General features: G+C 47.3%; 1 protein-coding gene across 1 annotated transcript; it reads left to right on the top strand.

Moving 5' to 3' along the window:
• The first annotated feature begins 9,547 nt into the window (after positions 1 to 9,547).
• Tle7 (TLE family member 7) lies at positions 9,548 to 21,015 on the top strand. Its single transcript, XM_052166260.1, has 10 exons — positions 9,548 to 9,715; positions 18,242 to 18,351; positions 18,463 to 18,485; positions 18,634 to 18,692; positions 19,021 to 19,233; positions 19,323 to 19,564; positions 19,759 to 19,900; positions 20,045 to 20,198; positions 20,549 to 20,622; positions 20,911 to 21,015. The coding sequence occupies exons 1-10, from the start codon at positions 9,548 to 9,550 to the stop codon at positions 21,013 to 21,015; spliced, it is 1,290 nt and encodes a 429-aa protein (XP_052022220.1).
• Positions 21,016 to 25,039: the final 4,024 nt, after the last annotated feature.

Below are 25,039 nucleotides of genomic sequence, written 5' to 3'. Positions count from 1 at the left end.
CTAGGAACACAGCTGAACATTAGGCAGTGCGGAGTATTAGTGCCTGTCCATATATAGCAGTTCTTTCTAAAATGCCTTCATTTAAAAGTTGTGTTATGGCTAGGGACATGGCTCAGCAGGTAAAGGCCAAGTCCGACCCCAGTATCAATCTCTAGAGCCCGTATGGTGGGAAGGACAGATTGACACACAGTTGTCCTCTGGTTTCTCTGCATGCATGAAAATGATGCCATTTTAAAAAACCTATAATGAAATTAAGCATTTTGATCATCTTGAAGTGTGCAATTCGTCTATTCAAATAAATCTAATAAACTGCAAACTTGCTGAAACGTGTTTTCTATAAGAATATATATGTATATATACATATATACATGTATATATACATACATATATACATGTATATATATACATAGACATATATACATATATATGTATATACATATATATATATAGCCTGGGGAAGTATATGGGTTTAAGTATTAGAAGGTTTGGGGTAGGGAAAATCAAGTTCTAGTGGGATAATTGCTCCTTAATCTAGACATGAGGTTATAAGAAAATAAAGGTGACATTCAAAATAGAAGACTGAGGTGAAATGGTCTGGTTTGTTTTTTTAATTTTTGTGGTTTTTAGGTACAAATGCAGACCTGACTTCCCTGAGGTGAGGTAGAATATTATAGCCCAGCAGGCTTTGGACATTTGGGAATAGTTCTCTACAGGGAAGAGAACAATGGGAAAAGCAATACTCGGATTTCTATACCTTGTTGGATTTTTAATGAGGAAGCTTAGGCCTAGTATTTCTTGTTCAGACAGCACAATAAGAATGTACTTTTTATAAAATTATCCTGGGGAAGAGCTGGCAGTCTGGAAAGGCTGTTGAGATGCAGCATCTACTGTGTAGGTTGCAAATGTCTCATACCAAGTCTATGTTGGCATTGGTGTAGAAAGAAAAACCATGCTGATAAGTATACTAGGACACTTGGCATGTTTGTATAGAACAAAGTGAGGGCAGACAGCATTCCTAACAGGTTCCCTTGTTTGCGTGTGGATCTTTCCAAAGGAATTCATGTTACATTCTTAGTTACTGTTCTATTGCTGTGAGGAGACACCGTAACTAAGCCAATTCATATTCTTGCTCTCTTTAGCACTTAACTGAGGGCTTATTTACACTTTTAGTGGGTTAGTTATGTGGGGAGTGTGGCAGCATGCAGGCAGGCGTGGCACTGGACAAGTAACTGAGAGCTTTGTGTCCTGATTGCAGGCAGCAGGCAGAGACATTGGACCTGGAATGGGCTTTTGAAACCTCAAAGCCCACCCCCAGTGACACACTTCCTTTAACAAGCTCTCATCTAACCTTTCTCAAACAGTTCACCCAACTGGAAACTGCATGCAAGTATGGGGACCATTTTCATTCAAATGACTATACCCAATGTTAAGAAATTGGGTGGCATGTGTTCTTGGTAGCTTATTTAAATGGAGTAGGGAGGTTGGGAATAAGATCTCATGCTGGAGAAAAATAGCCTAGTGCTACAGTCCTGACAATGAGCAGAACACAGCAGTCACTGTGGAGTGGAACAGGTGTGTGAATCCACATGTGACTCCTGCCTGGGGTTTGGGGTGTACCAAATACGACTGGGAATAGTTCCAGAGACCCCAGGAGTGTCAGGAGGATTTCTGTTCCCCAGCTGCTGGGGAAACCTGCGGGTCCTGAGAAATGTCCTTTGTGCCTTGCTGGGCTGGCTTCCTACCTGTGTAGGAGAATGGTCCTCTGTAGTTCTGAGCAGACAGTAGATGAGCTTTTACTCTAGGCGCAAGGCTCCTTCTCAGCCTCAGTCTCAAGCTACCAAGTACAGCAGTAGTCCTCCCTTGCTTTCTCTGCCCCAAGTACGTTGCCTCATCTGCTCATCTGAAAGGGACGAAGGGTTTTGACAGTAGGGAAGCTGTAACACAAGCCCCTGGAGGAAGCTTCCAGCACATTCAAATACACACAGAACAGGGCTTCCTGGAGCCTATAGAATGGTAACACTTGAACAAGATGCATGGCATGGCCAACGAGGAGGCTATGCCCCTTTGTGCTTTCTGTCCCACCCACAGTCACCTATCTGCACAGCATATAGCCTATTCCCATATACCCGCACAACCAACCATAACATGTATCCCCACAGACACCACACAGGGAGTACCTGCCCAATACAGGCTTGCATGCCCCCTACAGGCCATGGGTACTAAGGGGACACTTCCAAAAGAGGCAGCCTCCCTCCTCTCCCCAGGGCTCTGCCCAACACCCTTTCTTTCATCTGTTTCTTACATGCTCCATCCACTCAGGATCAGGGTGAACATGGAGGTTAGTAGGAGAGTTCTGGCCAGACTCTCTGAGATAACACAAAATTGACTCTTCAGGGAATATCCCTGTGGCTCATCATTTCACACCGAGGCAAAGTTTAGATCTGGTGCTGTAGGCCACACACCTGCCTGACAGACCAGAGGACCCAGGTATGGGTTGCCAAGGTCACACAGAGAGTAAATGTGATGCCCAGGGAACATCCCATGAGAAATTGGGATCCTTAGAGGGGGCTTTAGAGCAGCACTGATGAAGCACTAGCTAGCCTGCAGAGTTCACAGCTAGGCTCTGTGGGGGAGGAGAGCAGCACTGTGCTCATCTACCCCCTGAGTGTCTCAGTGCTCTGTGACACTTGGGACCCCGAGAGGGTCATCACCCTCAGTGCATTGAAATGGTCACTCTGGCTGAGAAGCTTGGAGTCAACTATCAAATAGACCCAAGTTTTAGGGCACCAGTGCTACCTGGGTGTGCTGACAGGTGCACTGGCTCACCTGTGAGAGTAGAATGCATCTGCCCCTCTCCGTAACTGGGCATCCCCAGGAAGCAAACAAAACCCATAGCCCAGATAACCGTCTCCTGGAGTCTTGTGAGGTCGAGAGGCCTGATGCTCCGGCCACCCTCTGTGCCTCACCTTGCCCTGCCATCTCTCTCTGTAAGCATCTCCTCTCCATCTCTGTCATTCCTCCCTTGCAGACCCCCCACACACACACACACACTTGTTTGCTCACAACCCTCCTTGCCCCTTCTCTCTCATCTCAGCTCCTGGTGTGGTCTAATCTGTTTGCAGAGCTGACTCTGAGAGGACCCGGGGTGACAGGGCTGGCTCCTCAAAGTTTGCTCAGCTTTCTTTTCTTCTTTTCTTTTCTTTTCTTTTCTTTTCTTTTCTTTTCTTTTCTTTTCTTTTCTTTTCCTTTCCTTTCCTTTTTCCTTTCCTTTCCTTTTCCTTTTCCTTTTCTTTCTTTCATTCATTCTTTTTCTTTCTCTTTCTAACTTTCTTCCCCTCTCTCTCTTTCTCTCCCTCCCTCCCTCCCTCCCTCCCTTTCTTTCTTTCTTTCTTTCTTTCTTTCTTTCTTTCTTTCTTTCTTTCTTTCTTTCTTTCTTTCTTCCTTCCTTCCTTCCTTCCTTCCTTCCTTCCTTCCTTTCTTTCTTTCTTTCTTTCTTTCTTTCTTTCTTTCTTTCTTTCTTTCTTTCTTTCTTTCTTTCTTTCTTTCTTTCTTTCTTTCTTTCTTGCATTTCATCATTTATTTAGATGTTGAAGCTCTCACATAAGTTTTTACAAGCTGGAGAACACTGACAACCTATTTCTCCCACAAAACTATAACCACACATTCCCAGACAATATAAATATATGGTTAAACTAACACATCACCATTTTATCGATTACATAATAAAACAAATGATCATGTATCCAATTATTAAGTTACATGACTCAAAGGGCGTGTAAAATATTTCTGCTCAGTTCACTTGCAGATCCCACTTTCTTTTTTGCAAGAGATTGGGAAAAGAAGGGGGAAATCATAATTCAAACAAGTTGGAAAACTTCTTTTTTTATTAATATTTTTATTTTCTATATTCTTTGTTTACATTCCAAATGATTTCCCCTTTCCCGGATCCCCCCTCCCCATATGTCCCATAAACCTTCTTCTCTCCATCCATTCTCCAATCACCTCCCTCCTTTTCTTCTCTGTCCTTATATTCCTCACCAATGCTAGATCAATCCTTTCCAGGATCAGGACCTTCTCCATACTTCTTCATGGGAGGCATTTGTTATGCGATTTGTACCTTGGGTATTCAGGGCTTCTGGGCTAATTAATATCCATTTATCAGTGATTGCATTCCATGTGTATTCTTTTGTGACTGGGTTACCTCACTTAGGATGATATTTTCCAGATCAAACCATTTGCCTAAAAATTTTGTGAGTTCATTGTTTCTAATTGCTGAGTAGTATTCCATTGTGTAACTATACCACATTTTCTGTAGGTGTGGAAAACACAAAAATTTCAGAAATTTTGATTAAGAATTGGTTAGTTACATCTGAAAAATATTTAAATTAAAGAGCATACTGTACATGTTCTGCACAAGACGAAGGCAACATATTACTAAAACTATTTAATAGCCTCCTCTCTTTTTCTTTTTCAGGCCCTCCCTGTCAGGTTGCACGTCTGAGTGCAAACATTAAATTAACTATAAGGCTTTTTGTCTGGAGACATTTATTGAAGATATGTGCTTCTGTAACAGAGTTGATGTTCAAACGGAGGTCTCCCAAAACAGCACAAAGTAAGACAGAGACATTAAATAATCAGCACAAGACTTAGTTTAAAAAAAAAAAAAACAACGGATGGCTAAGCAAACCTGATGTATTCTGGTATAAGTGTGGGATCTGTAAACAGAGTAAGCAGGCAGATAAGGAGGGAAGCCTGCAGTGTTTGAAATGACTGAAGGAATACATACACCGTGGGAGGGCTAGAGCGCTCTTAGTTCCTGCAATTTCAGTTCTGTATGATGCTAAAAACATACAAGTATTGTGCTGGCTATTTTGGCACCTAATCCTTCTAAATTCCTTATAGACTAATAATATTCTGGCACAGGAGAACATTTAATGACATAACTCAATACCTTATTTTAGGAAAGGTCAATTGGTACAAATAATAAACACATTTTAAATGCTGACCAGCAAAAATCTTTTGATAAATGTCCAAACATGTTGATCATAGGCCAAATATAGAGGTTGCAATTCTGTCAAGCTTCTGGTCTGGTAAAACTGTTTTTCAATATTCCCGTGAAGCTTCAATAGACTTATTCGGTAAGCCGACATATTGGGTAATTACATATGACAAATCAGGTCCCATCTGAAGTTCTACTTCCAAGGCAAAGGTGTCAGGCACCCCAATTTTATTGAACACAACATTTGTTTCTATGACCATTGGAATCCTTAAAGTGGAGCCGCAGTTTGGCTGGTACTTCTCCAGATACAAAAGTTGCTTGCTGTTAAAAGCTCCATGCCGCTTTTGTCTTATGAATGGTACTGCATCTGCATATTTCATTCCACCTTCAATTAATGCTAGGGCAACAAGTACCGGAGCTCTGCCAAAGCCTGTGACACCATAATGGACTTAACTCTCTCTCATCAATCACTAACTGAGAAAATTCCCCACAGGCTTGCCTGCAACCCAGTCTTGTGGAGGCACTTTCTCAATTGAGGTTCCCTCCTCTCAGATAACTCTAGCTTGTATTAAGTTGGCATAAAAACTAGACAAGACAGACATCTGGACAGGATAGCGTCTAAGTCCCCTTGGCCTTTTATGGTCCAGAGCCCAGCTCAGGAGAGGATACCCAATCTGTTTCTTAGCCATCCTGCTTCCAGACAGAGATACAACTTCAAACCTCCAGCCCCACCCCCACACCTGGACATTTACGTCACTCTCAGAAGTTTCTCTACAGTTTTGACTATCTCACCTCTAAGCCTTGTCCATGGTTCCTAGTCAAGACCCTCTCTCCTGCCCCAGCCCTGTTTAACTATCTGCCACCTATCTTGACCCCAGGCTCAAGTCAGATGGGAGCTGCCGACCCCCCAGAGACAACAGCTGTTGGTTAATTCACTTCAAGATATACAGCTGGTTTGCTTTTGCTGATACAGCATCCAAAGAATCTCCCCTCGGAAGGAGCCACAGCTTATCATTGTTATACTGTCCCCAGATGAGTTGTCCTTTCTTTGGGAGACCACAAATAGTCCACGACTGGATGCGAACAGCATCACCTGGATTTTCCATTGTGGACTGGACGATAGGGGCTGTGGGAGGAACATCTGTCCCCAGCACTGAGGTCCTTCTCTGGACTCCTGACACTGTGACTTATCTGTGGATACCACTTCTCTCACTTGTTTCCTGGGGCCTCTTCTGCATCATGCCCAAGTAGGTGAGAGCTAGAGGGTGTGGTCTGAAGGGGTCCCCAGACACTGGGAGCCCAGGACAACTCAGGGAATTCACCAGTCTCTATCTGTGCCCACTAAGGATTCTATGATTCTATGGGGCTGCAGCAAAAAGATTGTAAGGGAGTCAATCTAGGGAAAAGTAACAATGAGACCTCCCAGCACTCAGGAAACAATGCTTTTTTTTTTTTTTTTTAACATCTCATAGTGTGATTTGAGCCCTGTCTTATGATAGCGAAGATAGGGACGGTATCGGTTTCTTGTTAGTAAGAAATTTTCTCAGAACCATTGTTAGCATCTGTTTAATTCTGGAGTAGGTATGTAGATAGACAGAAACAAGGGGTCCAGGTGAGCCCACAGAAAGACAAGGTTCTAGGAGCATAAACATCAGTCAACATCCAAACCCAGCTGTAAGAGAAGGTGAAAGGCAGGATGCTGTTCTAGAGAGCAGGTTGGCGGTTGTCACCAGGATCTGCCATCATGTAGGCATTGTCTAAACCAGGAAGACTATGTGGCACTACCCTCATGGCAGTTTCAAGTGTGTATGACTGTGAAAGATTGAGTCCCAACTGGTTCTAGACAGCTGTCAAATTTATCCCCCAAAGAGAGTCAGAGAAAACGTTTAAAAACTCAGGAAAAGCATTGTATTGCCTAGATCCTACCTTTTGGATATCAAATTTCTTTGTACACAGCTGAGGCTGTGGAAATGTCTCCATATCTTCAGGCTCTCGTTTTAGTGTGCGCAAAATGGGGTGGTGGTAGAATCGACTTCCCAAGTGTGGTCATGAAGACCGGTTATCTGCTGCGCATACACACACACACACACACACACACACACACACACACACACACGCTCCTGCAAAGTCAAGCATCCAAGTCTCTCTTCTAATGACATGAAGAAGGTGTGCACACAAAGTCTGCCGTTGACAATGTCCTCCTCAGACCCCTCTTCCACAGACTCCCAGAGGCATACATACTGCACGTGTAATACGCATCATAGCCCCCAAAGCTTGCTTTTTCTGCCCTTACAACTTTAGCCATAAGTATTGGCCAGGTGTTTGCACTGAGTACTTCAAAGAAGCGTCCTTACCAGCTGGTGACATGTATCGGACCTCAGTGAAGTGTCCCAGGGATGTCGTTGTATTAACTGACCCTCTCCCGGGCCTTCTGGGAGCTAAGCATAGACAGAGGCAAGCCTTTCCCCCTTCCTCATGCCTCAGAGAGAAAGAAGAATCCATTCCTTCTCTTGGCCACGTGTGCTGGACTGAGTAGTTTCAAACCATACTCTATGAGACCCAGAGAAGTCTCTAGCTATGGGTCCAAATCCTCAGTTTACTTATGGAGAAACTGAGGTCTAGGGATGTATGGGACACCTTCTTGTCACTCAGCAAATTCATAGCTCACTTGTGTCTAATCTCCGGAAGGGGAGAGGTCAGATCCTGCAGGGAGCTCCTTAAGCAGGAAGGTCAACAACTCAAGGTACTTTTAGGAAGTCCCTCACACTGATGAGATTCACAAGGCCTCTCCCTGCCAGAGTAAGCAATGGAAACTGAGAGTCCCCTTTAGTCAGAAGGAAGCTGAGCTGCAAAGAAGGCTCTGAGACCAGACTAGCTGCCCAGAAGAAGCAGAAACAAACTAAGCTGTCAGGAAGAAGCTAAAAACAACTGAGGTACCTGGAAAGGACACTCCAACCTGTTGAGCTTGTCTGCAGGTTGTGCACTGTGCTTTGGGTTCCCAGCTTTATGAGCTGTGACTGATACTAGGGTGGGATTTGGGGATGCAGTTGTCTGAGTCATTTCTGCTCCTGTAAGTAACCCTTCACCCATATTTCTGTAAAACACACACACACACACACACACACACACACACACACACACTCACTAATACTTTGGTCTACCTTAGGCCCCCTATCTTGTGTATGCTTCATCTCCCCAGGAAACTGTGGAGTAATTGCTACCAGGAGTTGGGTGCAGCAGGTCAGGAGCAAGAGTAAGGTCTAGGCAATTCCAGTTCCCAAAAATCTCATCTTGAGAGACTGGTGGGAATACAGATCACCCTTTCCTTATTCTTTCTCCTCCCATCTCCCCCAATCTCCTTTGAACCCACTCACCTGAACAACCAGTGTTCCTTTCTCTCCTGCCTGGTGTTAGACAGTGCCTGAACACCCCAAAGGCAGGGGCAGAGCCAGGCCCACAGGAAACATTCTGTCTCACAACAGATAGCTAGGGTTTGCTCTACCTGGGTATCTTAGCTCCTGGTCAGCCGCTGTTGTCTTAGGATGAAATCACAGAGCAGATCCGCAGCTCTGCCTCCTGATGCTCCAACGCAGATGTAGTTTTGAGGCACAAATCCAAGAGCATAGAAATCAGAAGGTCTGATGTCCCAGATCTGCCACCGGTGGGAACCTGTGTAAACTCTGGCTCAGAGTCTTGGCCAATATGAGGAAGTGGCTGACCCGGGGTCTCTGGAAGGCTGTGCTTTGAAAGCCAGTGGTGGTTTCTCCCTCTCTCCAGGATAGTTACTGTCCAGGACTCATCTCTCTGCTCAGACTCCAAAGACTGGCAGGTGAAGAACGCTATTTTGACACCTGCCAAACCGTAAGCCGTTAAGCCTCATCACCAGACAGAGCACCCCAGCCAATGCTGCTCAAGTCCAGGAGACGCCTCACAGAGACAAAGGAGGAGCCTCAACCCTAAAGACTATTACTTTTTTTTTCTACACTGTAACATCTCTCACCTGGAGCTCTAGGCCCAGATGGACACCTGTTCCGATCTTTTTCCTTCGGTCTGGATCGGTACGTCTGACTCAGGAGTGCAGGGCACCCTCCTATCCAAAACCCGTCGCCCTCAGAAAACACCTGGGCATACCTGAGTCTGAGAGGGGCATCCAGGAAGACTCTCTTCTGCCGCTCAGCTCTGAGATCTCTCCACCCTCCGGACCACTTTCCCACTTCTGTCTGTTGTTGTCCTGCCTGACCAGGAACCGAGGAGCATTCCGTTCTATTCCAGAATGCCTGCCAGCCGCTTCCGCTTAGTCAAGAATCGGACAACCGGAGATGAGCTGATCTTGGCCTTTTCGGGGATAAGCGCGCAGCCATTGGGTTGGGCAAGGTCCCGGTTTCCTTTAGTTCCACACACGACAGCTCAGGTGGAGCACCTCCCCGGCCTCCCGGGAGCTCCCTGCTAAGGCCTGAACCACTTGGGTAGGCGGGAGTCATCGGCCTACTCTTTCGTCTGCCTCCTTCCTGCTCCAGTTTCATCGACCATAGCAGGGCGGGTCTTCAAATGGCTGCCATGTTCTTGAGGTGTGGCTCCCACCCCCTATCGGCCGCGGAAATCCCACCCACCCTCCGTCCAAGCCCAGCCTCCAGGAAGCCTCCCTCAACTGCACACTGCGCCAAGTGTCTCCTGTGGCGGCCCCCGGGTCCCCCCCGAGACTCGCAGCCAGTCACGGTAAGAGACTAGTCTGTCGCCGTCGACCCCCCACCTCCCGTGTGTCCTCCAGTCTTTCCCTCATCCGGGCTGGGGCCCCCCATTTGTCACCAGGGCGTGGGCCTCCGAGGGCTCCTCCCAGCTCAGGCCCGAGCCTCATGCACCCAGCTGCACAGATCTCCGCCATTCTCGGAGGGGGCCTCGTGCAGGGCTGTCTGGGCCTGCAGCTGGCGTCTGGTGCAAGGGGACAGGGACATGGGCGCTATGTGAGGGTCTAGGGTTGCTCTGCATGGGGAGGAGGGCGGGCAAAGCAGCCATTAGGAGTCCTCTTCCGCTCCTGCTGCCTCCTTGTGGAGCAACTCGCCTGGTCGCTTCCAGCAAGGCGGGAAACAAATCGTCGCCAAGTCACCAGCGTGAGGCCACCCGGTCCCCTCGGCCACACGAAGGCTCTTTCTCTGCTCGGAACCTGAGGAGAAGCCCTTAGGCAGCTGCCTGAGATCCAGGACTCCAGAGCAGCTGGGGCTGAGGCGCTGGTGGGAAAATGTCCCCGGCGTCTCCTAGGGGGAGCCTGAAGAGATGGTGGAGACCAGAGAGCTGCAGGGGTGGCAGAGGGGAGCGCACCCGTCAGCCCACCGTGTCCCCTTTAAAGAGGGCCAGCAGCCCAGTGATGAACCAGCTCCCAGTGAGAGGAGCTCACAAGAAGAGCTGTGGTGAGGCATGTCGCCTCAAGCCCCTGCTGATAGTGACGATTTAAGCCTTAGCTCAAAGCTCCCTAGGAAGAAAACGGAGAATTCTGGACAGAGACTGGACTGTAGGGTTCGGAATGCAATTGTTCAATCTCGGGGTGGGTAAGGACAGCGCCTTGTGTGAGAGGCGACCTCCATCATCACGCTTGTCTGAAAGGAGACCCGATGGGCTCAGAGTTGGAAGTTCCCAGTGACATCAAAGAACCAGATGAATATGGAGGAGACGAATAGTGAGAAGTGGCCTGGCCCATTGTCGTCCCTTCCTTCTGGAAGGACGCTTCTGTACACTGCTCAAAGCAAAAGTCACCTCTCTTTTGGGTCTCCCCTCCCCAAACCCCATTCTGTGACCTCAGCCTACTCTTTACCGCCCTCTGCTCTTTGGACTTGGAACTGCAGGTTTTCTCACTGTAAGGAAGACAGGAAATTGTTTGGTACCTGTGGGTATTCTCGTTTATACATTTTCATCCACAAATGTCTAGATGACTCTCTCTGGGGCACTATGTTGAAAGAGAAGCTCCTGGACTGGGGAACGGAAGAATAATGGGGAGTCAATGCTCTGGGCATAGGAACTTCCTAGGAACTGCAAGGGCCTTCCTTATAGGTGGAAATTAGATTTGAGCTGCTCCACACTTATTCACCAGAGAGGACAGCCTCAAATAAAGGTCTGCAGCCCAGTGCTCTTGGTTCCGGTACCACCTGAGTATTGACCCACCATCTGGGGTACACCTTTGCCTCCACTTACCTCAGTTGACTGTATTCCCTGGGCCAGGGGACAACTACAGCTGACTGGCCCTCCTAGAGTCATTAAGGTAAGAAATCACAGGCCAAACTACCTGGAATTCACTGAATGGAAAGGAAGAAGGCTCATGATGCTGGGACTTCCCGGCTTTTAGCTTCTTATTGCTTTTTTCCCCTTGAGATAATACAGAAAAATAACAACACAAATTCCACCATTTTAACTCTATAAAATGTACACTTCGGTGATATCACAGCATTGAGCAACTTACCATCATTTTTCAGTTATAGAACGTTTACATCATCACATATTTCCAGCCTGGACCTCGGCTTCCCCATTTGAAAATGGTGCTAATAATAAAGCGCTTCCCTAAGACTGGAGGAGATGTAATTGAACTTCTGTTTCTGTGGTAGGAACTGGCTTGCTTTTCAATGGATGACGAGGGGAGTGGGAAAGACCCCCAGATCAGTGAGAGCATCGTTGGGGCCAGATGGCTAGTAAATAAATGTTTATTTTGGACTCAGTGTCCTCACAGGCTAGTGTAGGGGAGGTCCCCAGTGGTCACCGAGTGCAGGCTTGAGGCGAGGATTTCTAGACAGGGCAGAGTCTAGGTGACAATGCTCTGTCAGCTGTCCCAGCCCACTCTTAAAGCTACATTGTGGGGAAGCTTATGTGTCAGGAAACGGAGGCTTCAGAAGGAGCTGAATCTGCTCACAATCACAAACATGGAACTGCTGTACAGAGGAAGAAGAGGAAGAGGAAGAATTAGGGGCATTTGGCTCCAGCAACCTGGACAGGGTGACTTGTGTGCACTTGAGCTAAATGGTGGGTTGCTAAGAACTGAACTGGCAGAAGCTGAGATCGTATAGGAATGGGGAGATTAGAATACTCAACTGGGACATTTGAACAGGACAATAAGGGGGAGAAGTGCACACACACACACACACCAGACTGTATATACAGAATGTATAAGGGACTCTTATATCTCAATTAAGCTTTTTCAAATATTTTAAAAAGTCATATGTGGGGGAGGACTGAAGAGATGGCTCAGTAGTTAAGGACACTGGCTGATCTCTTCCAGAGGACTTAGGCTTGATTCCCATCATCAACATGGAGACTCACAACCATCTAATAACTTCAGTCCCAGAGGATCTGATGCCCTCTTTTGGCCTGTGGGTAGGGCATACATGTGGTACACAAGCACATATGCAGCCAAAATATCCAAACACATCATTAAAAATGGCCCTCAGGACAAGAATTCCAGTGGAAACGCCTCAACAAGGCCAAGCTTTACTCTTGATCAAGATGGTGTGCTTGGAAGAACCAGAACCGTAAGGCAGCACGCACACTTAGTTTTATACTCTAATGCAGGAGTGACTGTCTTTTCCATATTGGCTGGGGTCTGATCTTACAGATTGGCTAGTTTTAAACAGTGCAACAGAAACAAAGGGGAAGAGAATGCAGCAGGGTCTTTGTGTAAACAAAGTTTGGGGTGTTGTCAAAACATTGTCATAAAGTCTTAGAAGGTAGTGGAGATGAGCCTTGGATTCCAGTGCTCAGTAGTTAGAGACAAGTGAGTCTCTATGAGTTCAAAGTCATCCTGGTCTACTTAGGGAGTTCTGGACCAACCAAGGCTACGCAGGGAGACCTTATCTCACAACTTGAGAATCATTCAGATGTCTATCAATAAGAAAGATAACTATAGCCAGGTGTGGTGGGCACCCATCTTTAATCCCATCAATCAGTAAATAGAAGCAAGTGGATCTCTTGAGCTCAATGTCAGTCAGGCCAACCAGGGCTACACAATGAGACCCTATCTCAGAGAAACAAAACAAGCTGAAAAGGATTTGAATTCCTTGTCCTAACGACAAGTTTTGTGGTATTTGAAACAAAATGACTCTATTTAATACTTCTTACAACATTAAAAATAGTCATCTGGGCTTGGATTTATATTCTGGTCTTGGACAAGAATCTTTGGGATTCTATACCTCCTCCCCCATTAATTCTTATGGTTCCAAATTAGCAACAAAGCCCAGGCCCTGTGTCCCTCACTGTGTATTCCTTGTGAGAATCAATAAAGAGACAGTTGTATCAGGACAGGGATTTATGTGAAGTTCCCTCCTGGGTAGTTACACAGTGGGCTGCAATAAACACTTAACAGCTTTACAGGAAACCCAGTGACTCCTTTGAGGCATTTTTTCCTCCAAGGGCTGCAGTGACCACAGGCACTGTCTCCGCTTTTATGCAGGAACTCCTCAAGGAGGTAGGCTTGGCTTTAGTGTAGTCTTGGGTCCTTGGCACAGGCTTGGCTCGATGCATCTGTTTGATATACAGGTGACCAGGGAACATCATTCCTAGATAAGGGACAAGCAGGAGCCAAAGCCCAAGGGTTGGAACGTGCTGCTTAGAAAACTGTGGGTCAGATATGGAAGAAACAGGGAGCAAATAGGAAGAGAGCTGAGGTACTCAAGTCTTAAACACCAGGCTTCAAAAAGCTCGGGGGCAAGAAGAGGAGGGAGAGGAAGGGACAGGGTTTTGGAGACGGGAGGTAAGGGATTTCTAAGCAGCAGCCATTGGAAGATTTTTCCTTCAAAAGAAGAAAGTCAAAAGATGGGAAGGAAACCAGAGTAGAGAGTTTGGTAAGGGAATAAGACAGGCATGGGGCAGATGAGGGCAAAAAACAGTGTTCAGACTCACCAGCAACTGTCCTTCTGTGGGAAGGAACCAGGCTCAGAAGAGTTGTGTAGAGCTTCTCAAACATGGTGCTGTAACCAACAACAGCAACAGCAGTGGCACCCAACATCAGCGTGCCCACCATATCACCACTGGTAGCACCATCACTACCACCACATCACCGAAACTACCACAATAACATTATCACTATCATTACCACCAGTTTTGCAACCATTACTACCACCACCACCACCACCACCACTACCACCACCACCGCCATCACCATTACCATAGTAACACCATCACCATCTACAATCACCACTACACCATCATCTACAACAGTCACCTCTGCCACTTTACTGTCACCATCACCAATCCATCCCCATCACCAACCCCATCTCTATAACTACTCTCATCCCGACATCACCAATCTTCTCCATCATCCCCATCTCAACAATCCCCATCACCCCCATCGCCACTGCCATTTCAGCCACCACAACCATTTCTCCTAAGCCACGATTTTCATCACTAAGCACCCAGTGAGAAGTACAGAGAGCCTCAGCTCCGGACCTCTTGGATCAGAATTTCTGGGACATGGGAGATCAAGCCCTCCAGAGGACTCTGAAGGATGCTCAGATTTAAGAATCTCTAGACAAGACAGCCACAGAAATGCAAGGCTTCTCTAGTGGTTAACTTCAGAAACTCTGGTAAAAGTTGACAGATGTAAAACCAAAACAGGGGGAAGGAGAGGGGATGCTCGTGAACTCCCTGACATTGGCTTGCTGAAGATCTGCCCAAGGAGCAAAGGGAATTCATCTAGAGGCGGGGCTGCAAGTGCTTTTGACCAAATTCTAGCTCTTATAAATCAGCTGAAACCCAGAGGCTTATGCCCCTCAAGTTTCTCACTCTATCTATTGAGCATATGTGGAGAGATCCCTGCCTCGTTCTCCACCCAAAGACACAAGGGCTCGATGCAAGTGTGGCCACACCCTAATACTGACCAGCCATTCAGAATCCAGCACTGGGTTCTCACCCAGGGCTTCAATATTTATTAGGCTGGTGTTCACCACAGGCGCTGGCAGCCCACTACCCAGACCCTCCCGGGTGTGGAAGGGTGGATCCATGCCTAGCTGGGCCTTTACTCTCCCACTTGCAGTCTCTAGGCTTTGACCTGCCTTCTGAGGTGAGATCCCTGCCAGAGAGTATTGTGAGTGCAGGATTGCTCCCTCTTGGAGAGAAGAGAGGAGAACCGGTGACTTGGCTCCTTCAAAAGCCTGATTACCTTGAAGTCAGAAGTCCTGGTTAAGGAATCTCATGGGCTTTAAGTTTTACTCCACTTCCATAAGAGGACTTGCAACTGGGGTTTTGTTTATTAGAAATCCTTTAGTTGCAGACAGCCTGTGCCTCTCTGTTCGGTCTCACCAGGGCTGAAACTAGCCGCCCCCAACCCACCTCAGGTCCCTAGTCAAAGGAAGCCCAACGCCTCTCAGAGAAAGTATACTAACTGAACAAACAACATAACCAGGAAGCATGAGGAGGATGACTTGGGGAAGACGGAAAGTCATTTGTTCCTGGCTCAACAGTTTTTAATAAGGCCTGAAGCATCCCCCAGGAAGAAAAAGCAGCATCAGGTCTTCTTGTGACTAACCCCTCCCATTCTGTGATCCTATTTTCCAATTTCTATATTGGAAACATAGCTATTCTTCTTAATTTCGTGTACATATGTGAACGTATATGAAAATAAATTCTAATTTCCATCCTTTCTTATACCAAGTTAATAATATTTTGAACATTGTTCTGAGCTTTGTAAACGGCCCCCTCTAATATTATACCATGTTAATGAATATGTCCTTGTGTGTGTGTGTGTGTGTGTGTGTGTTTTTTAAACTACCATGTCCTATTCCGCTGTGGGGATGGGCCATACCTTGCTTCACCAGTCTTCACCTGTGCTATTTGGGGTTTGCTCCAACTTACACGGGCACCATTTTGTATAGGTCCAATTGTGTGTCCAGGATGTCTATGTGAAGGTGGGAGGTAGGGAAATGAACCACAGGGAACACAGTGTGAGGCTGTTCTGTGCTTTCTGGCCACTTGACCTGGGACCCGGGGCTCACTTGTTCTTCACTTCACTTTTTAAATCTGTGAAGTGTGTCCTGTCACTCAGGAGGCTGAGGCAGGAAGATAGAAGTTTGAGTCAAGCCTGGGCTACAAGATGAGATGGTGTCTCAAAACAATATCTATAAAATGGTTCAGAAATAGCCGGGCAATGATGGTGCATGCCTTTAATCCCAGAACTTGAGAGGCAGAGGCAGAGGCAGAGGAAGAGGCAGGTGGATTTCTGAGTGTGAGACTAGCTTGGTCTACAGAGTGAATTCCAGGACAGCCAGGGCTATACAGAGAAACCCTGTCTCGAAAAACAAAACAAAACAAAACAAAACAAAAAAACAAAAAACAAAAAAAAACAAAAACAACAACAACAACAACAAAAAAAAAGGTTCAGAAAGGCTAGAAGTTTAGCTCAGTGACAGAGTGATTTCCTGGCATGTGTGGGGAAGGCCTTGGGTTTGATCAGCGGCATCCCCGGACCAACAATCAACCAACCATAAACACAGAGCATGGATCAAATGAAATCCTCTATACAAAACATTTAGTTTAGGTCCAAATATACAGGAACCATTGGCAGGCTGCTGGGTTTCTGTTAAAGTCCTGCTAGAGCCTTTTATGAGAAACCTGGATTGAGTCTGGCTATCAAAACCATTGTCCTGACTGAAGATTCCCTCTTTAGATATGGCTACCCATATCCTTGATGTTTCTGTTAGATTCTCTAAACAGAAAACGTGGAGTTTTCCAGGGACATTACTAGGGTTAGCTGTTGGGTAGGTTGGAGTGGAATCTTTCTAAACAGGGCACTGGCTCATCTTAAATTCACTGATTCTCTTGAGCAGGCTGCCGTTAAGTGCACTGTCTTCCATGTGTCATTTGCTACTAGCCTTTCTACAATGCTCCACAGCCTTCAGGGGTGACTCTGTTCCCATCTCAGAATTATCTCAGGGTGCAGCAAATGTTAATTACTGGCAAGCCGAGTCTCCGACATCTTCATCCTGTTCTCACTAGACAGTATCTTATATTTGAGTTCATGCTCCCAAGTTCCTCCACGCTGTCTCCTGTAGTGGGTGGGACACCCCATGGCCTGCATGGGCTTTTCCTGTTGCTTCAGGGTTTGGGAACATTGGGGATGAGCCAACCTTAGAAATGGGCTTGTTTAAATCAAAGGGTAAGCTTGATTTTGTCTTTGCAGAAACACAGCCTGTTTTGGTAAAAGTTAGTTGACAGTCAATCTTTTGAGGCTTTATGTTAAAAGAATATTCTCAGAACATTCTGAAAAGACTTTGTGCACCATGCCTGATTTTTTTGCCTCTGTTCCATGTGCACGTGGCTCGCTCCTCTGTGTGATGTGTGGGCACCTGTGTGCGCATGTAAGTGTGTGAACCAGAGGTTGATATCAGCTGTCTTCTTCAAACATACTCTGCCTTCTCTTGAAATAGCTTTTTGGGGGTGAGTGTGTATATGTGCATATCCTATAATATAAGTGTGTACACACCACAGGGCACATGAGGAGGCCAGAGAGCAGCTTTTTAGCAGCCGGTTCTCTTTTCTGCCTTATTTTGAGGCAGGGTTTCTCAGTGTCTGTCTCTGAGCTGAATACTCCAGGGCAGCTGGTCTTCAGGCGTCTGAATAATTCTGTTCCCACTTCCCACCTTGCTGACAAGTGCTGAGATTATAGCTATGTGCTACCGCATCTGGATTTTTACGCAGTCTTGAGGACTGAAGTCAGGCCGTCTGGCTCGTGGAGGTATCTCCCTGGCCCTTTGCCTTATCCTTATTTCTTTTGAGCCAGGGTCTCTCATTAAACCCAGAGCTTAGTGATTCGGAGTGGCTGACCAACAAGCCCCAGGGAGCCTGTCTCCACCTTTCCACCACTAGGACGACAGATACCGTCCTTGGCCTTTCACACGGCCGCCTGGGAATCTGCACTCAGATTCTCACGCTTGTGCAACAGGCGTTTACCAACAGAGCTCTTTTCCCAGCCCTTTTCTGTTCTCTTCCATAGTACAGGAGATCAGGATGACTTGGGAACCCGGGATCTGTTTGCTGGGTCCCTAGAGCCAGATGGTTCATTAACTTGATTGACCCAAGAACATGAGTGAAGAGAAAGAGGACTCATTCAGGACACTCAGAATTTATGATGAAACAGAGGAGATGAAGAAGACGCCAGAAAGCTCTGGTGTTTTTTCTCATCATGGGCAACAAGAGCAACACCAAGTGGACGGTGCACAGGAAATGCTCCAGCTGCCCCCATGTCCCTCAATACAGCACGACCCTGTTTGTCAGGAGATGCACAGTATGACCCAGCAGCAGTGGGATCCTCAGGCCCAGGACGCATCTGGGCTCCAGCCCATGTGGTTTTCAGAGGCAGAACCCGAAGGAGGAACCAGCTCAAGGTAAGGCTGCAGTGAGCATGTCTGATCAGTGATGGACTAACCTGGGCAGAGAGGGCCCAGCACCAAGTTCGGCACCTCACACCATCCTCCCTTTCTTCCCTTCTGTCATAGCTTCCCACCAGGAGACAAGACTAGTAAGTTCTAGCTGTGACAGTGTGGGTGGGGACGGGGAGTGGCCCAAGATGGATCCAAGATGGCGGATGAGGTACCCGGTTTGGTGTTATGATCTCTGTTGCTGTGATACCCTGTCCATGAGAGGTGGGTGTGGCTGTTTCTCTGCAGGCCAGTTCTCTTCTTCATCCTTGCCCAACAGAGAAGTCTGGTCATTCCTCAAAGCCATTGTAAGTACCTTAATATTGTGTTGCCAATACCCAGACCTCATTCTTCTTTCCTGCCCATTCTGTGATGGAGAAGTGGTGTGTTTGCACACCTCTCTTCCCTTTCCCTTAGGTAGTGGTGGCCTGGGATGCTACCTTCTTAACAAGGTTGTCCTTCTTCCACCATTCTGATAAGTAGGCTGTTTAGCCCACAATGTCACTTCTTCAGGAGATATGACTTGGGGGCGGGGGAATATCCCTGAGCCAAACTCTGATGAGAAAGCTTAGGAATTTGGAGATAAGGGGCAGAGCAGGCTTCCCCCTTGGTGGACCAGTCCTGTCCTCTCTCCAGCCTCCCATTCCGGATGAGGCAGTGGTCAAGCGGAAGTCCCCACGTGGTTCCTGGAGGGTTGGCACTCTCCGCCATGGGAAGCGAGTTAATGCCATCGCCATCAGCAGTACTCCCCGCCACGTGTACACGTGTGGCACTGGCTACATCAGGGTGTGGGATGAAGATGCGCTGCATGCCTCAGACAGGGCACCTCAGGCCCAGCTGGACTTTCAGGTGAGGGGCTCTATCAGGCGTAGAGAAATCAGCCGGGGCCTCTCTCCCCAGCACTGCCGAATGTACTGACTGCATGTGCTCTTCCCCAGGACCCTCGGAATCGTGTCCTTACATGCAAGCTGTTCCCCGATGAGCACAGTCTCATCACAGGGGGAATGGCCAGGGCTCTGACTATCTGGGACCTGGCACCCACCCCCCAAATCAGGGCTCAGATGGCCTCCACAGGCTCCGTATGCTACTCCTTGGCCCTTTCCTCTGATGCTCACATCTGCTTGGCTTCTTTCAAAGGATTTGTGGAGATTTGGGATGTGCAGAATCAAATCTTGATCAGGTAGGACTTTTCTCCAGAGTCACTCAGGTCTCTCTTGGGAAAGGCTTGGACACAAGACCCCACTTTCCCTTCTTGGCAGTGGGGCTATGCCAAGCAGCCTGGAAGGTGGCATCTAGGGGCTTCCTAACCCTGTAACTTCTAGGTTGGGGGTGGCAAAAATTTCTGAAGACCTCCCCAAGTCATTTTCCCACCAGGAAACACGAAGTCCCTCCTTATGGGTCCCGGTGTGTGGACATCACAGGCTTTAAGTTCTGGACAGGTGGTGAAGACACCACCCTATATTCCTGGGACCTGAGGAGCTACCAGAAACTGCAGCAACACAATTTATGCCATGAGGTGCCTGCTTGGTTGCCTTCAGGACCTAGTTCGACCCCAGGGTGGGGGCTTGGATGTGGGCACGGGTTGGTGAGTGTGAATTTGAGGCTGGGTCTTGAGTTGTGGCACTGGTGGTCTTGAATGCTGAGCCAAGTCTTCCCACAGATCCTTAGTATCACCCACGACCCCAGTGAGGAATGGGTGCTGGCCGGCTTGAAGATGAGCGACATTGTCATCTTGCATGCTCACCGGGAGGAGAAGTATAAAGCTGTTGTCCAAAGATACACACAACATCACAACCTCAAGTTCGCCTCTTGCGGTGAGTTAGGAGCCAGGGGCCCCCGATCTCCTTTCTCTCTCACTCCCTTTCCTTATGCCCTCCCCTCAGGGAATTCCTACATAGAGTGAAGCAGGAAGGTACAGGGAGACAGATGCTTCCAGAGTTCCATCTCATGGACCTCTTGTTCAGTAATAACTCACCGCATTCTGGGTATGGAAAGAGGGTGGCAGCAGATGAAGGTGTGGCTTGGGCTGTGCATCTTGATTTTCATAAGGCAGGGAAACTGAGGCAGAGAAGATAGTTGCTCTCCCCCAGTCTACTTGAGGACGCTGGAATTAGAACAAGAGGCTCAGTGCTGTGAGCCCCACCCCCATTCTTTCCCTTGCCAGGGACCTATTTTATGGCCACGCTGGATGAGATGATCCACTGCTTAGCGGCACCCTCTCTAAGAAGGTTGTTCCAGGTACGGAAGTGGGGAGTTGGAGGGAATGAGGGTGTATGCACTGAAACGCTCAGAGCTTATGGCTCCAGATCTCTACTTGATGGGTCCCAGAAAGAACTAGAAAATACCACTGAGATGGCCTTCTGTAGAGGGAGGGACTGAGGACGGATCCTGTGAACCCCTGGTCTTCCCTTTGAGCTCTGTCCGTGACACAGTGAAGCCTTGGGTCTACACAAACCTTAGACCATGAAGTCAGGCTCACACCTGGCTCGAACCCCGCCCCTTCCTGATGTCCTCCTCTCCTTCTAGGCAGAGGAATGCTATGACATTCTGTGCTGTGACGTGTCCTCTGATAATCGGTATCTGGTCACGGGTTCCAAGGAGAGTGCCATGGTGTATCAGCTCTTATATTGAAGGTTGTGGGCTGTGGTCTTGCCAGTGAAGAACCACGGAGATCAGACCGCGTGGGCTCACAGTACCGGACATCTTCCGCAACCTGCCTTCCTCTGCTTGAGCCTTGACGGCTGGCTGGCTGCCCTCACAGGCTTTGCTTACACGGCCTGGGGCTTTCCTTTTTGTTTCATCCCCTATCACTGATTTCTGTGTTTGGCAGGTAACTTTATGAGATGTGGCTTTGGAATTAATAAAATAGAGCGAAACTCAGAATGCCGTTTGTGTGTTTCAGACAACGAAGTTATAGTAATAGCTTATTTCTGTAGTTAGCAAGTGGGAGGGCCATGCCATTCTTCCAGGGTGGGGCCTACTAGTGACTTTTATGATCCTGTGAGAGAATACCCTGACAAAAGGCAACATAGAGAAGAAAGGATTTGGTTTTGGTTTTTTGGATTTGGTTTTTTCGAGACAGGGTTTCTCTGTATACCCCTGGCTGTCCTGGAACTCACTCTGTAGACCAGGCTGGCCCTGAACTCAGAAATCTGCCTGCCTCTGCCTCCCAGAGTGCTGGGATTACAGGCGTGCGCCACCACTGCCCGGCCTGGTTTTGGATTACAGTTCCGGAGGGACAGTCTCTCATGACAAGGGAGTCGTGGTAGCAGAAGTGTGGGGCCAGATGGATGGGTGGGAAACTGGGTGATTACATTTCATCCATCTCATGATGATGATGATGATGATGATGGTGTGTGTGTGTGTATATGTGTGTGTGTGTGTGTGTGTGTGAGAGAGAGAGAGAGAGAGAGAGAGAGAGAGAGAGAGAGAGAGAGAGAGAGAGAGAGAGACAGAGAGTTGCATCCTTCCTCCCATCCTTTTATAGTGGGAGGGACTGATCCTGTGAACCCATGGTCTTCACTCTGAGCTTTGTCCATGACACAGTGAAGCCCTGAGTCTGTAGAAACCTTGGACACTTTCCAACACATGTCTGCCTGGACTCTGTCATGCTTCCTGCCGTGATGATAATGGACTAAACCTCTGAAACTGTAAGACTGCCCCTATCAAGTGTTTTCCTTTTAAGAGTTGCTGTGGTCATGGTATCTCTTCACAGCAGTAAAATCCGCCCCCCTCCCCCTCCAAACGAAGATACCATGAAAGACAAATAAACTTGTATTTTCACTTCATTAATGTTGAGGTCTATATGTTACTACAGCCCTGCAAAGAGCATGCATTTACTTAAAAAAAGGCTGAATGGTGAATATTTTAGGCCTTGTTATAATTGATGCCACAGATAAGTAGATAAACAAGTGAGTATGAATTTCATCAATGAAACTTTATAGATAACAAGCATAGAATCGATTGACCTTCTGGGTATAGTTTGTCAACCCCTACCAATATTTCCTTAAGTAATATAGATGATTTTTAAAAAATAATTAAAAAGGTATAGAATTATTTTGGTGTGGTGGCGCCTGATTTTAATCCCAGGCAAATCTCTAAATTCAAGACCAGCCTGGTCTACAGGGCAAATTCTAGGGCAACTGATGTGACACAGAGAAAAACCTGTCTCGGATAAAACCCACACACATGAGCACAAACACACACACACACACACACACACACACACACACACACATACACTGGCAAGTCTGGGGCAGGGGCAGAGGCAGGGACAGGAGCAGGGGTAGGGGCAGGGGCAGGTGCAGAAGCAGGGACAGGGGCAGGGGCAGGGGTAGGAGCAGGGGCAGGGGCAGGGGCAAGGGTGGGGGAAAGGATACCAGTGAAGCTATTCAGCGAGGCTGTAGGATCACATAGGCTTTAAAATTAATGTGTTCATTAAAGATGAATAAATAAGCCAACTGGCGTAATCACACGGGGACACACTATCCTGCATTAAAATGGAAGAGAACTCTTACACACACCATAGTCTGGATGAATTTCAAGACGGCCACAAAAGGATAAGCACTGCACTGTTCCATTCCTGAGGCCTTTAGAGTCCTTGATTCATAGAAACAGAAACTAGAATGGTCATCATCTGGGGCTGAGGAACGGTATAAGGAGGCTACTTGTTGAGTGAATACAGATGTTGGGAGTTTTTGCTTGTTTTGAGACAGGGTTTTATGTTCCCCAGGCTGGCTTTGAACTCGCCAAAACAGTGACTAACATTTTGGAGATAAACTGCTTTTCCAAGTGGCTTCACCATCTTACTATCCCACCAGCAAGGAATGCAGATTCCATTTTCTCCACATCCTCACCAAAACTTTGTTACCATGCTCTCTGGCGGAGGCTGACTTGAACTCCTGGTCCTCCAGCCACAGCCTCCTGTTTGCTGAGTTTATGGGCAGTACCATCATGCCTGGCCTCGGACATTCAGTTTTGCAACATGAAGACCTGGAATTGCACAGTGATGATAGTTAGACAGCACCACATGCATGTATGTCTCAGTAGCTGAATGGGACAAGAAACTCTTCCTTAGTTGCCTTTGTTGGGGCTTCCCCCACCCCCTACCCCACCCCCCTGCAGTGAGAAGAGTAACTAATATATTTGGGAAGAAGTAATCTTGGATGCTTGTTGTACTGGCTGGTTTGTGTGTCAACTTGATACAGGCTGGAGTTATCACAGAGAAAGGGGTGTCAGTTGGGGAAGTGCCTCCATGAGATCTAGCTGTGGGGCACTTTCTTAATTAATGGGGGGGGGAGGGCCCCTTGTGGGTGGTACCATCTCTGGGCTGGTGCTCTTGGGTTCTATAAGAGAGCAGGCTGAGCAAGCCAGGGGAAGCAAGTCAGTAAGAAACATCCCTCCATGGCCTCTGCATCAGCTCCTGCTTCCTGACCTCTTAAGTTCCAGGCCTGATTTCCTTTGGTGATGAACAGCTATGAGGAAGTATAAGGTGGATAAATCCTTTCCTCCCCAACTTGCTTCTTGGTCATGATGTTTGTGCAGGAATAGAAACCCTGACTAAGACACCTATTTACATATGTATGTGTGCAAGTGCATGTGTACTCTCTGTCTCTGTTGCTCTCTCAAGGCCTTTATAAATACAAATAGCATCGGGGTGTTCTGAATGAAAATGACTCTTATAGACTCACAGTGAATGGGACTATTGGAGGTGTGGCCTTGTTGGAGTAGGTGTGGCCTTGTTGGAGGAAGTGCATCACTGGGAGACTGAGTTCTCAGAAGATCAAACCAGGTCTAATGGCTCACTCTCTCTTCCTGCTGCCTGCAGATTAAGATGTAGAACTCTCAGCTACCTCTCCAGCATCATGTCTGCTTGTGTGCCATTGTGCTTCCCACCGTGACAATGGAGGACTAAACATCTGAACTGTAAGCCAGCCCCAATTAGATGTCTCCTTATAAGAGTTTTTGTGGTCATGGTATCTCTTTACAGCAGTAGAAACCGTCTTTAAGACAAGCATGTACTGCTAAAGGACAGAAAGGAAGTCTTGGGTAGAAGAACCATAGAGAAGGCTAAGTAATTAGGGAAGAGGAAAATCACCTGTAGTTTCAGATGTTTAACAGGCTGAGGCAGGAGGATAATAAATTCAAGGTCTGTTTGAGCCATACAGACTGAATTCAAGGCCTATCTGAACAACTTAGAATTTCTCTCCAAATAACAAAAGAACAATCAAACCACAACCACAACCACAGCAATCCCCAAACCAAAAAAGGGATGAGTGTGAATCACCCAGTGGGCAGTAGAGAACTCGCCAAGAATATGCAAGGCTCTGAGTTTAATTCCCAGGATAGAACAGAAAAATAAATCCAAAATGGAAAAAAATTATAATGCTCTTGGGAGACAGAAGCAGGCTGAGTGAGGCCACCCTATGTCTGGGTGGCTGAGAACCACTGCCTTGGGCCTTATTCAGGAAAGTCTGACTGAGCTAAGCTTTCAAAGCCATGATCATCCTTTAAGGGCCTCGAGTGGAGTTTCCAGGATTCAGTCTTGGTGGTCATCCTGACTAGAGTAAGAGCTAATCAGATGAATGAAACACATTGGTGTTTCTGTGGGGCTGTGTCTTGACAGAACTGCTGTGTGGGACTGTGGCTGGGGCTG

Source organism: Apodemus sylvaticus, chromosome 21 (assembly GCF_947179515.1).
Source record: "Apodemus sylvaticus chromosome 21, mApoSyl1.1, whole genome shotgun sequence".
Taxonomy (NCBI): domain Eukaryota; kingdom Metazoa; phylum Chordata; class Mammalia; order Rodentia; family Muridae; genus Apodemus; species Apodemus sylvaticus.
This window is presented reverse-complemented; position numbering and strand designations above follow the sequence as displayed.